This window comes from Pisolithus orientalis, assembly GCF_024613125.1.
Source record: "Pisolithus orientalis strain OTSU chromosome Unknown F5J12scaffold_13, whole genome shotgun sequence".
Taxonomy (NCBI): domain Eukaryota; kingdom Fungi; phylum Basidiomycota; class Agaricomycetes; order Boletales; family Pisolithaceae; genus Pisolithus; species Pisolithus orientalis.
This window is the reverse complement of record NW_026260794.1, coordinates 15,433-29,593: the sequence shown is the minus strand read 5'-3', so window position 1 is coordinate 29,593 and position 14,161 is coordinate 15,433. Positions and strand designations below refer to the sequence as shown.

The following is a 14,161-nucleotide window of genomic DNA, read 5'->3' as shown; positions in this document are numbered from 1 at the left end:
GAGTGGCAATCCCACCTTTGGCATGGCTACATCAAATTTTGTAACTGTTGCATGGGAAGCAGGACTTCCCAGGGTTCTTGTAGCATTGGACCTTGCATCTGCAGCATGACTCACAGGAATGGGGGTTGGGGGAAGGCATCCTTCTGGCAGCTACAGCAGCACAACCATATAGTCCATCCAACAGTGGATGAGGCTTGCATTTCAATTGGCCTTGAGCAGGAATGTCATCATCATCATTGGTTTCTGCTGTTGCCTTCCTAGAGTGGAATCAATGTCTGGATCAATGGGACATCATTTTCACAGCAGCTTTGCACTTCTGCCTGCCTCACACTGGTTCTTCCTCATTGTCCTCCTTCTCTGGCACCTCATCTTCACCCTCATCATCCACCTCCATCCTGTGCAAGCTCTCCACTATCATTTGCTCCACCTCTGCCTCAGTTGTTTTCCATTTTCCTTTGTCACTCATAGGCATTTTGGTCTCTTGAGTGGGTGGTGTTGGTGTTGGTACCACATGGGGCATAGGGAGGCCCAACCAGTGGTAGTCATATCGACACTCAATGATGTTGAGCCACTTGTGGTTGGTGACATCACTTTTGGAAGGGGATAGGGCAGTCTTCTACTCAGGCCATGGGTTCTTGATCAAGCTGAGGTCTTCATGCCACTTTAAGAATGTGTTGATGCTGATGAGGGTCATCAGAATCTCATCCATCCTAGCAATGAGGTCACATACAGCATCCTAAATGCATCAGTTAATGAAAAAATGTGATGACACTATGATGCACTAGTTCATCATTTATCACCTTGATGGCACCTCTCCACTTTGCAATCTTGTCTGCCTTTCCCAGCTTGCTGCCTTCTGCAATATCCTTGAAGTAAATTTGAAGGATGTGGTTGGCTGCAGCATTGAGCTCAGGTGATTTCTTGAAGATCTTGCAAGACAACAATGACAACATGTTTCTGATGACAAGATGATGGAGTAGTTTGATGGTGAGAGTGGTGATGGTGATTGGAGAGTGGAAGAGTCAGAGGTTAAAGACAGATGATGAGATACATGGATGTCACATTTTTTATCCCACCTATGAATGATTCCCATGGCATGACAGCAATACTGGTACAAGTCAATAATCCTGAATGCATATATGAAGCAGAGGCTCAGATAAAAATATGATGCATTGTTCTGGAATAGCATTGCTGTTTGTTTTGCATGTTTCCCATCTGCTCCAATGGCAGAGCCTGGCTCACAGCTACATAGACCAGCACTTGAGATTCCAACTGAATAGGCAAATCATCCAATGTGAAACACAATTTATAGTGGGAAATTCAGATACTCTATAGTGCAAGAGGTTCCACTTTGTTCATTTCTTGTCTTCCTTGGCCTGTCTTATATTGTGACAGGGGGATAACCCAATTATGGATAGGCCCATCCATTTGTGGTGAGCTATCTATGATATGATGGATTTGCCCATCTTATGTGGTGCCAAGGGTTTGTACTCCTGTGATGGACAGATCAGCCCATCTTATGTTGTAACACTGGTTTTTGTTTTCCCTTATCTGCTGCCTGAGAATATCATGGATGGGCCCATCCTTATGTAGATCCCTTTGATCTCCCTTTCTGCTGCCTGAGAATGCCTTACATGGACTGTCCTTATGTAGATAGCTTGGATCTCCCTTTCTGCCACCTAAGAATACCATACACAGACTCATCCTTATGTTGTGACAGCGCTGCATCTTGCTAGATGGGCCTGTCCATTTGTTGAGATGATATACATGATACTACTGAAGGGCCTGTCCTTATGTTGTGATGCTATTAGATGATATTACTGATGGGCCCATCCATATGTTGTGACAATATAAACAATACTACTGAAGGGCCTGTCCTTATGTTGTGACACTATTAAACAACATTACTGATGGGCCTGTCTTTATGTTTTGACAGGGTACATCTTACTGGGGCTGGGCCTGCCCATATGTTGTGACAATATAAATAATACTACTGAAGGGCCCATCCATATGTTGTGATGCTATACATGAGATTACTGATGGGCCCATCTTTATGTCTTGTCAGAGGTACATCTTACTTTGGATGGGCCTGTCCATATGTTGCATAATACTACTGATGAACCCAACCTTATGTTGTGACTCTATTAAATGATACTAGTGATGGGCCTGTCTTTATGTTTCAACAGTGGTACATCTTACTGTTGACAGGCCCATCTATATGTTGTGACATTATGAAACAACATTACTGATGGGCCTGTCTTTATGTTGTGACAGGGGTATGGCTTATTATGAATGGGCCTGTCTAGATGTTGCAACACCATAAATGATATTACTCCCAGGCCCATCCATATGTTGTGACCCTCTCCATGTTATGATAGGCAGGCCTGCCTTGATGTTGTGACAGGGGTGTAACCTACCAGGACAGGCCCATCCATGTCTTACAGCAACTCAGTATACTTAATTGGTCACAGGCCTGTCTAAATGTTTCAACATCCTTACCCACCATGGGCCCTCCCATATGTTGTGGTAATGCACTTACAGGCCTGTTCATATGTTGCTCTTACTTTAGTCTCTCAGGCCTGTCCATGTGTACCAGCTAATCTATTTAGGCAGGCCTGTCTCAGGGTCCATATAAGTGTTGGTGTTTTGGTGCACAGGCTGCCCATGTGTTGTGACTAAATGTGACTACACTATGTGGATTGTGATGATATCACCAGATTTGATGATGATATATATGTGCATCTTGAAAAGGGCTTGCTGGGATGCATCAAAAGTCTGGACACTGTATGCTAGCTCAGCACATTCATTGTCCAGGAGAATGAGAACAGAATGAAGGTCCTTGGGTTGGTGCAGGCCAGTATAATTCTGATGCACAATAGGTTTTTGCTGTGAGTTTGCACATGCAGAGGCAGGTTGTAGTTCTGCAACAGGAGTGGTGTACTGGATGGGCCCTTGCATTGCTGCCTGAAGAGCAAATAGCTGTCAGTACAAAGTCCCAATGCAATGTCTCAGGAATCTGAGAAGTATTGGTGAGGTAACTCTTCTCCATCAACAATGATGCAACAATGGAGAAGCTGCTGGTAATGATTCCCATTGAATACATCTGCAATCTCTCCTCTCCCAATATCATAATCTGCATGGTATGAGAGTGTTTCAATCATCCTCATGCTTTGGAAAAACCCTTGCAGTTGTGGGATAAGTGGGAGATACATGAATTGTTGACATGGCCTTCTGTACTGGTTGAATCATGCTTCTTGACAGAACAGACAAGACTGAAGATAAATATATTTTTCAGTGTAGGCCACACATGAATTTCCACAGCAGTCAACCATAAGGGGTTTGATCCCAGATAGCTTGGCCATGTGCTGAAAGATGACATATTGCAAGTTGAGGTTCATTTTGTGTCAGAAAGTGAATTGCATCTGTGAGTATGCACATTGAGTGATTTGGCCCATCATAAGGAGGTTAAATGTGCAGATATTGTCATGATCTTCATCTGATAGAATATCATTCTCTGATGCATAATCAGTTCACACATTAGAGCCAGGGCAACCAGGCACATATGGAGAGTGAACAGATCTTGTTCTCTTTCATTTCTCACATTGTCTTCCAACTCATCCAGCAGCTCATTATCATCTCCCTCAAGCTCTTCAGCCCATACCCATACATCATCTTGAACATCACTTCTGGGGTTGGCCTCAGACTCAGACACCCCACTCACACCTGTTGTGTCTGATGACTCAGATGGAGATGCCAGGCAGGAATGACCACCCAAGATGATTACTTTAGTATCATTTAATGTTCAGCTTGTTGAGCTAACCTTCAGCCAGATCTAGTTGGGGGCCTTCTTCACCTGTCAGGCTTTCAGAGTCATGCATGCCTGCCAGTTGCCCCATGGACACAGCCTTCTTATAGTGACACCACCACTGTGTGCTGCTCAAGTGCACACCACATCCTGGATTGCACATCAGTAAATCACTTTTGCTGGCCAGAGCTGTTCAGAGCTGTTCAGCACTGGACAGATTCCCTAGGACTACCAGCTCACAAAGTGGTCTACTGATGCACCAACAATGTTTCCTCCTTGGAGATTGAACTGGAGGCATGGTCAGTATGTTTGACTTAACTGACTTAGTGACATGTATCAAGCTGTGATCACCTGACCTGAGCACAGCCACTCCAAGGTCATTGCTTACATCCATTATCCTAAGTGCCATATCATCTCCACTGTCAAGCCTCCAGCCTCGATGACAAAGCTGAAGCACAAGAAGCAGTCAAGGATTGATAAATTAGGAGTCATTATCAGAACTCCATGGGGATTTGGAAGTGCACAAACATGAGTTCATTGATACTGACAGGTACCATTTAGATCTCATATCTCTTCCTGCAGGAAAGAACCATGCAAAAGAGGAGAGTATGCAGAAAAAACAGCAAGATACATATACTAACCAACAGTTAAGATTGATTAACAAGCCCAAGGGCCAAGCAGGTCAAGGCAGTGGCTACTAGCTAATAGATACCTTGGGACTCACAGAGAAGAAGGACATGTACAATCACCTTTCAGTATGTCTTCCATCCCTACTATTGTATTCTTATTACCTGTATGCTACTCAATAGGATGTTGTATGGAAATTGGTCTACTGCTACCTGGATACAAGTCATTTGCTTTCTCACCAAAGCAACAAGCTCCTTGTTGAGAAAGTCATTTGGATGGTAAGGGAGCACATTCTAAGTGCATATAGCCACTAATAACCAAGATTAACATCATTAGGCCCAAGCAGAATTGGAAATCCTCATGCAGTGTGAGGGAGGCTGGGGTGCACATGCTTCAATTGCCCAGGTATTGAAAAACTGGTCAACATTTGAACAAAGGCAAAAACAGAATGCCAAAGCAAGGGTTAGCATTTACTTTTATCCATATTTTGATCTCAAGTTGATTTCTTGGTACATTTAGAGGAAGAGAGAAGAGTCTGATGACAAAGATGAGGAGGAAGTGGGTGCAGATGACACTGGTGCTAACAGGCACACTAAATGTACTTCAGGTACACAGAAAAAGGTAGGCAGGTGTGTTCTACTATCATGAACTCACTCCATGTCATTTAGAGAAAGAGGGACAAGTCTGAGTCCAAGTCTGGATCTGAGGAAGTGGACACAGATGATGCCAGCACTAATAGGCACACCAAACATGCTCCAGCTACACAGAAAAAGGTAGGCAAATGTGCATTCTACTATCATGAACTAACTACATGTTGCTTAGAGAAAGAGAGACAAGTCCAAGTCCAAGTCCAAGGAAGTGTATGCAGATGATGCCAGTGCTAGTGACAGGCACAGCAAACACACTCTGGGTACACAGAGAAAGGGAGGTGAACAAACACTCTACTATCTCAAGCTCACTCTGTGCCACTTAGAGGGAGAGGGATGAAGATGACAATGATGAAGATGAAGATGAGAGGGATGTCTACCCAAAATACACAGAAGCCAGTCAGAAAATGGTGAGGAAGTAAGTTATATGTGATTGCAACTGATGCCCAAACATTTTTCAGAGAAAATCGATCATTGGTGATGATGACATCCAGCCCAATGTGCATGCCAAGGGTGATAAGGGTCACCAATGCCTGGGTGGTACTCAGAAGAATGTGAGCAAGCATATTGACCTGTAGTCACCAGCTGATGTTCATGATGCACCACACAGTTTAGAGAAAGAGAAATGAGCTGGTAGATGAATCAATTGATGACCAGCAATCATGCATACTATGACCAGTGAATGACATGCTGGGAATGGAATGACAGGTTTGGTTTGGAAAGTTGTTCACTCCATGCATTCACATTCTTTCAGGAATTGATTAGCAGTGGGTCACACACTCCAAGATCACTTGCATCAGTGTGGGAGCAAGCCACTGAAGCAGAGGTGCCAGTGGCCTCTGGATGTCATGTATGCATGCCTTCAAAACTTCACATTCCACTTTTGTGCTCTCATACTCACACAGGATGGGTCACAGAAGAAGAAAAGGGACAACATGTCCCTTGGACTACAAGTGAGTTCTGGATGTACTTATCATGTATGCCATCCAGTGTTCTCATGTAATTCATGCAGGACTTGACTGATGAGGAGGACAATGCAGAAACACAGTCATCCATGATCATGCAAGATGACTTCCCACCACAATGTCCAGGCATATATTGCAAGGACAAGGTCCCATTGTCACACACCAAAGGTGTTTGGTGAGGTGGACATGGATGTAGCTGATGAATGGAGGTGAAGACCATAGCCCTCATGCAAAGAGGGACAGCCAGCAATGTCAGCAGTCATCCCTCACACAAGAACAGGTTGTCAATGCCAAAGAAAAAGGAGGAGGCAAGTTAAGCGCCAGTAAAATTCTTAAGCGCCTGTGTACAGCATTCCGGTTTTCGACGTATCTCCACCAGTTCTGCAGACACCGAAACCATTCCCACACTCGCTTGTAGTGCTCAGCCATGCAATCCTACCTTCCAGGATTGGAAAGGATTTGCGCACTCCACACATTTCTACAGCACTCCCTCCAAAAGATGCTCATTTCGCTAATTCTTCTGATATGGCTGCCTCCACATCAGTCATTTTGCTTGTCCCCTTTGCTAGGGACCATGGCTACATATATCTACCAGGAGTTCCTACCAGCTTCCATCCTGAAGCATCCTGGTACATCCCACCCTCATCTGCCCCCTCTCAGCCCATCCAGCTTGGACAGCGTGTTCTTTTTGTCAGTATGACCTCCAGGAGGACATTCTTTGGTCGCCTCAGGTCTGTCATTCACTTGGAAAGGTCTTATGTGGTTGTTTCAGTCTCTCCAGTCCAAGAAGCATATGGATCCTTCCTCCCTGCCCCCTGCAACATCTTCATACCAGTCTTGTCCATCATTCTTCCAAAACTGCAACAGCTACAGTATAATCTACTGTTCTCCACTCTCCCTGATCGCATCCATGACAAGTATGATGCACATCTTGCCTCCTTGTTGCAAGATACAGCAGAAGACGCTCCCCCTTCATCCTCTCTTCCAACAGAGCCTCATTCATGAAGTTTTTATTTGCTTCACTGAGAGGATGGTTTGGGGGGGAAAGTTGCGATCCCCTATGCTCCTGTCACCCCACAGACCCCCAAAGCTTGACCCCTGTTGACATCTGACTCACCCTGTCTGCTTTTGGATGTACTATATCAGCATCAGATCAGCGCTGCCTCTCTGTCATCCCACCTTGGCCTAGAAGTGATCTCTTCAAGATGTGACATGCACAGCCTCCCCCTAATGTGATTCCAGTGCACTTTCCCAGTTCCTGACATTGCTTGACTCATACTGTGACATTCTGACTGTCTTTGACTCACCTATTGCCAATACTTACCAATCTTTTGACTTTGCTTACTGATTCTTCGCTTTTTGGCTTACTTATCCTTACCAATGCTTACCAATGCTTTCCAAGACAAATACCCATCACTTACATTCCTTACTCATCAGTTACCAATCACTTACCAAGTGTTTGCACCTTGTTTTCCATAGGCAATGCCCCTGTACTGTATATAAGTCACTGTACTTAGGTAGCAAAAGAAAGAAGACATCAGAGAGCCCCTCTTGCTCGCAATTTATCATCTCTCAGTAAATCATTCATCAGCTTCGATAGTTGAGACTTTATTAAGGGTCTAGCTATCATCCACTTCACTTATCATCATCTATCATCCATATACTTCGCTCCAAGCCCTCCCTGAGCTCAGTACAGCTTAGGACATCGAATTAAGTCACCATCCATCCTTCTGTAGGCTGACAGCAGTCTACCCTATCGCTTTCTATCACATTCTTGCTCCCTCTTCGTCAGGAGCACCCCCAACCCTCAGCACTCATCTTTGAGTGTTGTAGCTCGCAAAAACCCTCCCAAAGAACAGGTTCTACCATCTAGGTACCACATAGGCACACCACCACTCGCTTTCATTGTCTTTTGTGTTGGTTTTGGTTGGTTTTCACCACTGAACCACACTTTGACTCACACCATCCAGAATGTCTCAAGATCTTTTCACAGCATTACAAAGATACATTTCCATGACCTGAGAACATCATGGGCATAACTTCAGGACAGTCCAGTTAGGAGCTCAGATCTGCATCATGATCAAAAGGGAGTATAGGAAATATGAACAACTCAAGATTGCAGTGAAAAAAAGGTTGGCCCATTAGCACAATTGACTTCAAGCAGATTCCAGGGTGTATCATCAAGTGGTGAGACCAGCTAGATCTGATTGTTCATAACAGGAGCCTCCACAAGCAGCAGCATGTCTGGAAGTGTTTCGAGGCCAACTTGGTTGAAGACAGGTGGATGTTGAAAAAACTAGCTCACATGTGGAACTCAGCACTATGTTCCAGATCAGCAATTCTAGACCACTCATGTGCTGGATAATATGTCCCTAACATGCAACTCACTTCTTCAACTGTGTGGAAATTGATGTAAACACTGAGCAGTTATGGCAACAAGGGAGCTGCAATCATTGAGCACACCCTCATTGCCCTGTTCCTGGCATCAGCAGAGTTGACTGCAGCAATACAGCCTCTACCACTTGCACAATTCACAACATACTTTATGGTGCCCTATGTAGCAACCTTGCTGATTGCAGATGACTACAGCCCCACAACAGTTGTCAAGGCACACAAGATTATGATTGCAAGTAGCAATGTGGGTTCCCTCATCCACCCCACAAATGATGACAATGCAGAGTTGGAGGAGATATTTCATAGAAACATCATTGCCTTTTGACTAAAGTGACTGGAGCTCCTGACATGTGAAGCAACAAGTGATACTCAGGATGCCACTCAGGCTCTGCTGGAACTCCAAGGGCAAATGCAGAAGGCATCTCCTACTCCATCATCCTGTGTAGGCTGTGCCTTGACTGACACCATTCACCTTAGCCACAACCTTGCCTCAGAGTTAAATTACTTGTGGCAGATGATGATTCCAATCAAGTTGCCAACAAGTTACATTCAGAGCAGGCAAAGGTTAATGTTCACTACACACTTTATCCCACTAACATAGCGCCCTACTGAGACTACTAACCTTACAGACCACAACAGTCATGCCAAGCAGCAAGTCCCAATCAACAGTGCTGCCAGTGGCCACTGCATGTGTACTACCTTTGATGCTTCCAATGTGTTATACTGATACAGATATCACCACTTACAGAGGTCCAGCAGCACACCCCAAATGCAAGCATAGGTCAAACTGCCAGACTCATGACATCAGTGAGTATAAGACAATTCAGTTGTCATACCCCCATCACTGTCCATTCTGCACTTATGACTCATCTGTGGTTGAATGCACAGGAACATGCTAAGGCAAATTGCACTACTCAATCAAAGACTTGGTGAGGCCAACTGTGACAGAACATTTGTAACTGGGCTGTGCCTTGTCAATCCACTCTCATTTCCTTTTAGCTAACTTATTTGAACACTTTCAAGACCATTTACACACTTTCATTGGAACTCACTGCTGCCTTGCACTACTTGGACTTCTACACACCCAGCTATGTGTATTGTTGATTCCCCAGCCACACTGTTCATGCACTTTCATCACAACTCAATGCCACCTCACACCTCTTGGACTTCTATGCACTCAGCTATGTGTATTGTTGATTCCCCAGTCACACTGTTTACACACTTTCATTGGAACTCACTGCTGCCTCACACTGCTTGGACTTCTACACACCCAGTAATGTGTATTGTTGATTCCCCAGCCACACTGTTTATGCACTTTCATCAGAACTCACTTCTGCCTCACACTACTTGGACTTCTATGCACCCAGTAATGTGTATTGTTGATTCCCCAGCAGCTCTTAATGTCAATGTGCTGTCTAATCAATGTTAATTTTGCAAGTGAAATGGTACTTTTGTGACTGATGATAAGTGCGCTCTTGACTGAAAATCAGTGCCATTGTGAGCAAAAATCAGTGCCTTCTTCAATGGAAATTTCCAGAAAATAAGTGCCTAACATGACTGGAAATCAGTACCATTTGACACTGAAAAAACACATCAATGACACTGATGCACAGCACTAGTTATTAGTAGCAAAAATGAAATATCAGTGCCATGATTTGGCACTGATTTTCATCGCATGGAACTGATATCCAGTGCTTTTGGGACTATTATACAGTACATATGGCACTTGTTTTCAGTGCATTTACTTCCCTCGGTGTCTTCGGTGGCCTTCGGTGGCCACTCTTTAATTCCTTCATCCTGTAGGATCAAGAGATCCCATGGACTCGCTATAGCTTCCGAGGACACCTGCAGTCCCTGCGCCCTACAGCTGGTGTCAACACAGGGGTAGTTATTTTTCCGGTGCTACGTGAAGATATTATTAAACAACTCGAACTGAATGGACTTGAGACCTCATAATTCCGGCCGATTCAACAAAGTCGACCATTGTCTGTGCTCAAAATCAATTCCAAAATTGACGTGAGAGTCACCCTCGAAATCGAGAGGTTTGATCCCCCAGCTACTAATTTCTAATAGCACGTGTCGCAACTGTGTAAGGTTTTTCCCATGTTCAACGGGCAACCATCGGCACAGTAGTTATCATCACAGAGGCCCGCGAAGTTCCCGGTGTTCTATCACGCTCGTGATTAAATATTTATCATCCACAAGAAATATTGCGTTTGTGCACGCACGAAATAAAGGCAGAATGGGCCTCCATAGGAATAACTGAACAAAGTTGCATGTCAGCTGCCCTACTTGGGCCATGCGTCGCGGAACGGGTGCTCACGCGCAAGTGGTCTCGCCATCATAGCTGCAGGAGAAATCAAGAGCCTGGCCATCCATCGTTTCCGGGCATGTAATACACTGGTCTGCGCACCCGTATGCAGCGATGGCAAAGAGAACGAACGCTGTCGTGAATTGCATCTTTGCGGGGAAATTGGTGAGATTGAGAGGGTTTCATCATGCTTATATACTTCTAGTTGCGTGGGCGATCAGTACGTCCAAGTCTTATCGAATACTGCGGCGACGACAAGTGACTCCTAGTGGTTGATGTTTACACGTGGCATGTTCGCCGAACAGCAGACGGCGTCTTACACTCATAGGCCGGGAGGGAAAGATCTTCCGGTGAGGTGAGGCAGGGCTGTCCGCAGAAACAAGGAAGCCGATGGCCGAATGTACATGGGATGAATGACAAAACCTGATGAATATGGCTTTCCAAAGTAGGCCCCATCGGACTTTTACTTTGTTACGTGGTCCGCGGGTACTTGCGGGCCATATTGAGTACGAACCTGCGCATTTCATACTCGAGGATGATGACCTGCCCGATGGTGATGACTCTGCCACGTACACATACGTGGAGTAGGTGCTAATTATCGGTCTCTTGCCTGATAGAGATAGACCTACGAAAGGATCGCATTTGTGGAAACCGCTCAACGCCTAGTCAGTTGCGAGTTCGCGCTCACGGTCAGAGAAGTCGGGACATCCCCGTATACCTGATATAGCTGAGTAAAGATACATGTCAGCAACCTTGCTTAGCCCCGTGCGTGGCGAATGGACTGCCCACGCACAAATGATAGTCTCAGCCAGAGCAACTGCAGGAGAAATCAAGGGTCTTGACATTCATCATTTCCGGGCATGCAATGCATTGGTCTGCGCGCACGTAAGCAGCAATGGCAAGGAGAATGAACGTTGTCATGAGTGGGGTTGGTGAGGTTGTAAGGATTTCTCCATGCTTTTATACTTCCAGTTGTATGAGCAATTAGTAGTTCTTTAAGTCTTGACTAACATCGCGGGAACGACAAGCGACTCGTAATGATTGCACTATTCCGATTATTAAACACAGTACTACCGTGGGAAGTTGTCGTACTTGCCAGTATGTAGCGGTGCTAGCATCTTTAATAGCATTGTTACTCCCAGTCAGTCATGGGAAGAACGTTACAGCACGACGCACGACGCCCACAGTTGGTAACCCCACATTTCACCTGTGCGGATTAAAGAGGTGCCATGACCTCGAACTTGCTGGGGTATCCCCATAATAATACGACAGTCATTATCAACAACAAACTCACCACCGAAGCAGAAAAAAATCCCAAGGAAATCCCAACCCTATCCCGTGCCATGCGAGGCATATGACTTCTAGTGTTTCCCACCTTTGATCAATTCAACACCGGTAACCCCGTCTCTCGCACTGTCCCACTCCAGATCCATCGCATCAGTTTTCTTTTCTTCTAGTGCCACAGCCTCTGGACTTGCAGCTGCAGTTGAAGTTGATAACGATATAGGTGTATCTCCACAACCACAATCGTATGTCTCGTCAAGCCTGGCACAGTCAAATGTCGGTTTACTGAGCCTGACATTTACTTCGTTATGCACGGAGCAGAGCCTGAAGCACCGAAAGTGGACCGGCAGGTGGAAAAGACGATCAATGGCTCGATGCAACCAGGTTACTAACCAGCGATTACTCACCACATGCTCGCAGAAAGCCGACTTGCAGTCTACGTCACATGATGTAAAATGTAAGAATGAGCAACGCCCGAGCATATGGCAAGCACACTATGCGTGTACGAACCTGGGGCGGAAATTTCTTTAGTAACTCCTGAAATTCAGAAGCGCATTCCCCACAAGGGTACAGTCGCGAGGTAAGGTACATAAAGGAGCTGAGAGCCTCGCGTTCGTCGGGTGTTGGATGCTAGTTAAAACAAGTAATAAATACAGTGTTTGCGGAGAGTAAATAGCGTAGAAATCGATGGGCACCTCAGGAAATCGTAATGTCATAGTGTGTCTGCGCGCATACCGAATGATTGACGAGTGTGTTGTCGAGAAGAAGAATCCACTCACAGAAGCTTCCATGTCGCACGGCCCAGCTCAGCCCTAAGAATGGATGAAAACTTGTGCATAGGCAGAGCTAGCGGCGTACTTTGCTGTTTCATTCCCTAGCTTGGACATAATCACACCTCCATCTACCCCTCCCACCACGCCCGAGTGTGCAGGTCCATACTCCTTCGAATTATCAGGATACAACACTCGCAAATCCTTTTCGACGCCTCCTTCGCCCCAAAGCTCCCCAGTCCATGGATCAATGTATGCGCGCGTCTGTGGGTGAAGAGACGCGAGAGTTGCTAAGATTAACTGAATGGTGCCATGAGGGCGCCGCAGAGTCCGAGAAACAGAGCATCAACGTTTTAGCTTCAGGCATTGGAGTGAAGCAAGAGAGTAAAAGCACCGACACGCACTAGGGAAACAATAATTAAACAGAACAGCCTCGCAAACCGAGACAGCATCACTGCAGTCGTGTGGCTTTCGCTTCGAGTTGCCAGGATGTAAATGGCTTGCAGTTGGCGTTATCGCCTCAAATTTGTCCGCCAGTTCAGTTTACCCGACGCAATGTGAGCGCACGACACTGGGTTTCTGAAGCACCTTGAAAGTGACTGGTTGGGAGCAACCTGCGGAACCCTTGGAGGTCGGTAACGATGACTTTCCTAATGCGACAGGTCCTCAACCCAGAAATCTTCTCGAATTGAACCAAAGTGGCTAAGCGAGTTCGATCCACTTCGATGACAACGAAGTGAGTTCGCGAGGTAGTAAAGCTCTGGGTGCCATCCAGCAGAACGGCAGGCTTGCTGGTTACTACTGGCTAGGTCGAATATCCTTCTATCCGCTTGGTAATACGTCTGCTATATACCTCACAGAGGAATTACCCCTCGAACGCAAGGCGGATGTGCTGCTCCTTGGGTGTGGATATCTAAAACACGGTGCACGCTGAGGCTTCGTTGTCGAATGGTACTGTCTCGTGTGATGTCGTCAATTTCTTCATTCTGATTTGAGAATAGTAGAACCTCACAAGCCTGACATCACCTGCCGCGATCACGAGGCCGCTGTCCTTGGTAGGTGCGGGTGATTTGAACAAGTGCCACTGCGCCCATGTTATTTCATTACCAGCCCACAACATATTACTCTTTACACTCGTAGCAGACGATGGTGCTGAAGATATATAGGCTTCCCAACATCTGGAACACAATTTATCACATCATGTCGGACGAAAGCTTGCTCTCATTGCTCAACGAACAATGCCACAACCTCGTCCCGCTTGCGGAGAGTCTGGATTCGTAGAGACATGGACCTTATGCGCACATCGTCACCATGTGCAACTCAGATACCCTTGCGGAAAAGGGCCGACTTTAGAAATT

General features: G+C 45.7%; 3 protein-coding genes across 3 annotated transcripts; 1 reads left to right on the top strand and 2 right to left on the bottom strand.

Annotated features, from left to right (window-relative positions):
* Nucleotides 1–4,542: 4,542 nt before the first annotated feature.
* On the top strand, nt 4,543–7,049 carry F5J12DRAFT_892394 (uncharacterized protein; the record flags this gene model as incomplete). The annotated part of the gene is made up of 14 exons (XM_051747571.1): nt 4,543–4,560; nt 4,615–4,710; nt 4,769–4,894; nt 4,952–5,053; nt 5,101–5,205; nt 5,255–5,292; nt 5,351–5,360; nt 5,406–5,489; nt 5,541–5,633; nt 5,834–5,929; nt 5,985–6,032; nt 6,092–6,219; nt 6,267–6,367; nt 6,424–7,049. 14 exons carry the CDS (start codon nt 4,543–4,545, stop codon nt 7,047–7,049), a joined length of 1,671 nt encoding a protein of 556 aa, XP_051600103.1.
* A 3,489-nt stretch (nt 7,050–10,538) lies between these two features.
* Nucleotides 10,539–10,988, bottom strand: F5J12DRAFT_828654 (uncharacterized protein). Its single transcript, XM_051745634.1, has 2 exons — nt 10,762–10,988; nt 10,539–10,700 (listed from the first exon to the last, which is right to left on the bottom strand). Exons 1-2 carry the CDS (start codon nt 10,896–10,898, stop codon nt 10,622–10,624), a joined length of 216 nt encoding a protein of 71 aa, XP_051600102.1. The 5' UTR covers nt 10,899–10,988; the 3' UTR covers nt 10,539–10,621.
* A 791-nt stretch (nt 10,989–11,779) lies between these two features.
* F5J12DRAFT_768261 (ERV/ALR sulfhydryl oxidase domain-containing protein) lies at nt 11,780–13,447 on the bottom strand. The gene is made up of 7 exons (XM_051742215.1): nt 13,198–13,447; nt 12,892–13,093; nt 12,813–12,845; nt 12,729–12,756; nt 12,544–12,663; nt 12,441–12,469; nt 11,780–12,357 (listed from the first exon to the last, which is right to left on the bottom strand). Exons 1-7 carry the CDS (start codon nt 13,253–13,255, stop codon nt 12,111–12,113), a joined length of 717 nt encoding a protein of 238 aa, XP_051600101.1. The 5' UTR covers nt 13,256–13,447; the 3' UTR covers nt 11,780–12,110.
* Nucleotides 13,448–14,161: the final 714 nt, after the last annotated feature.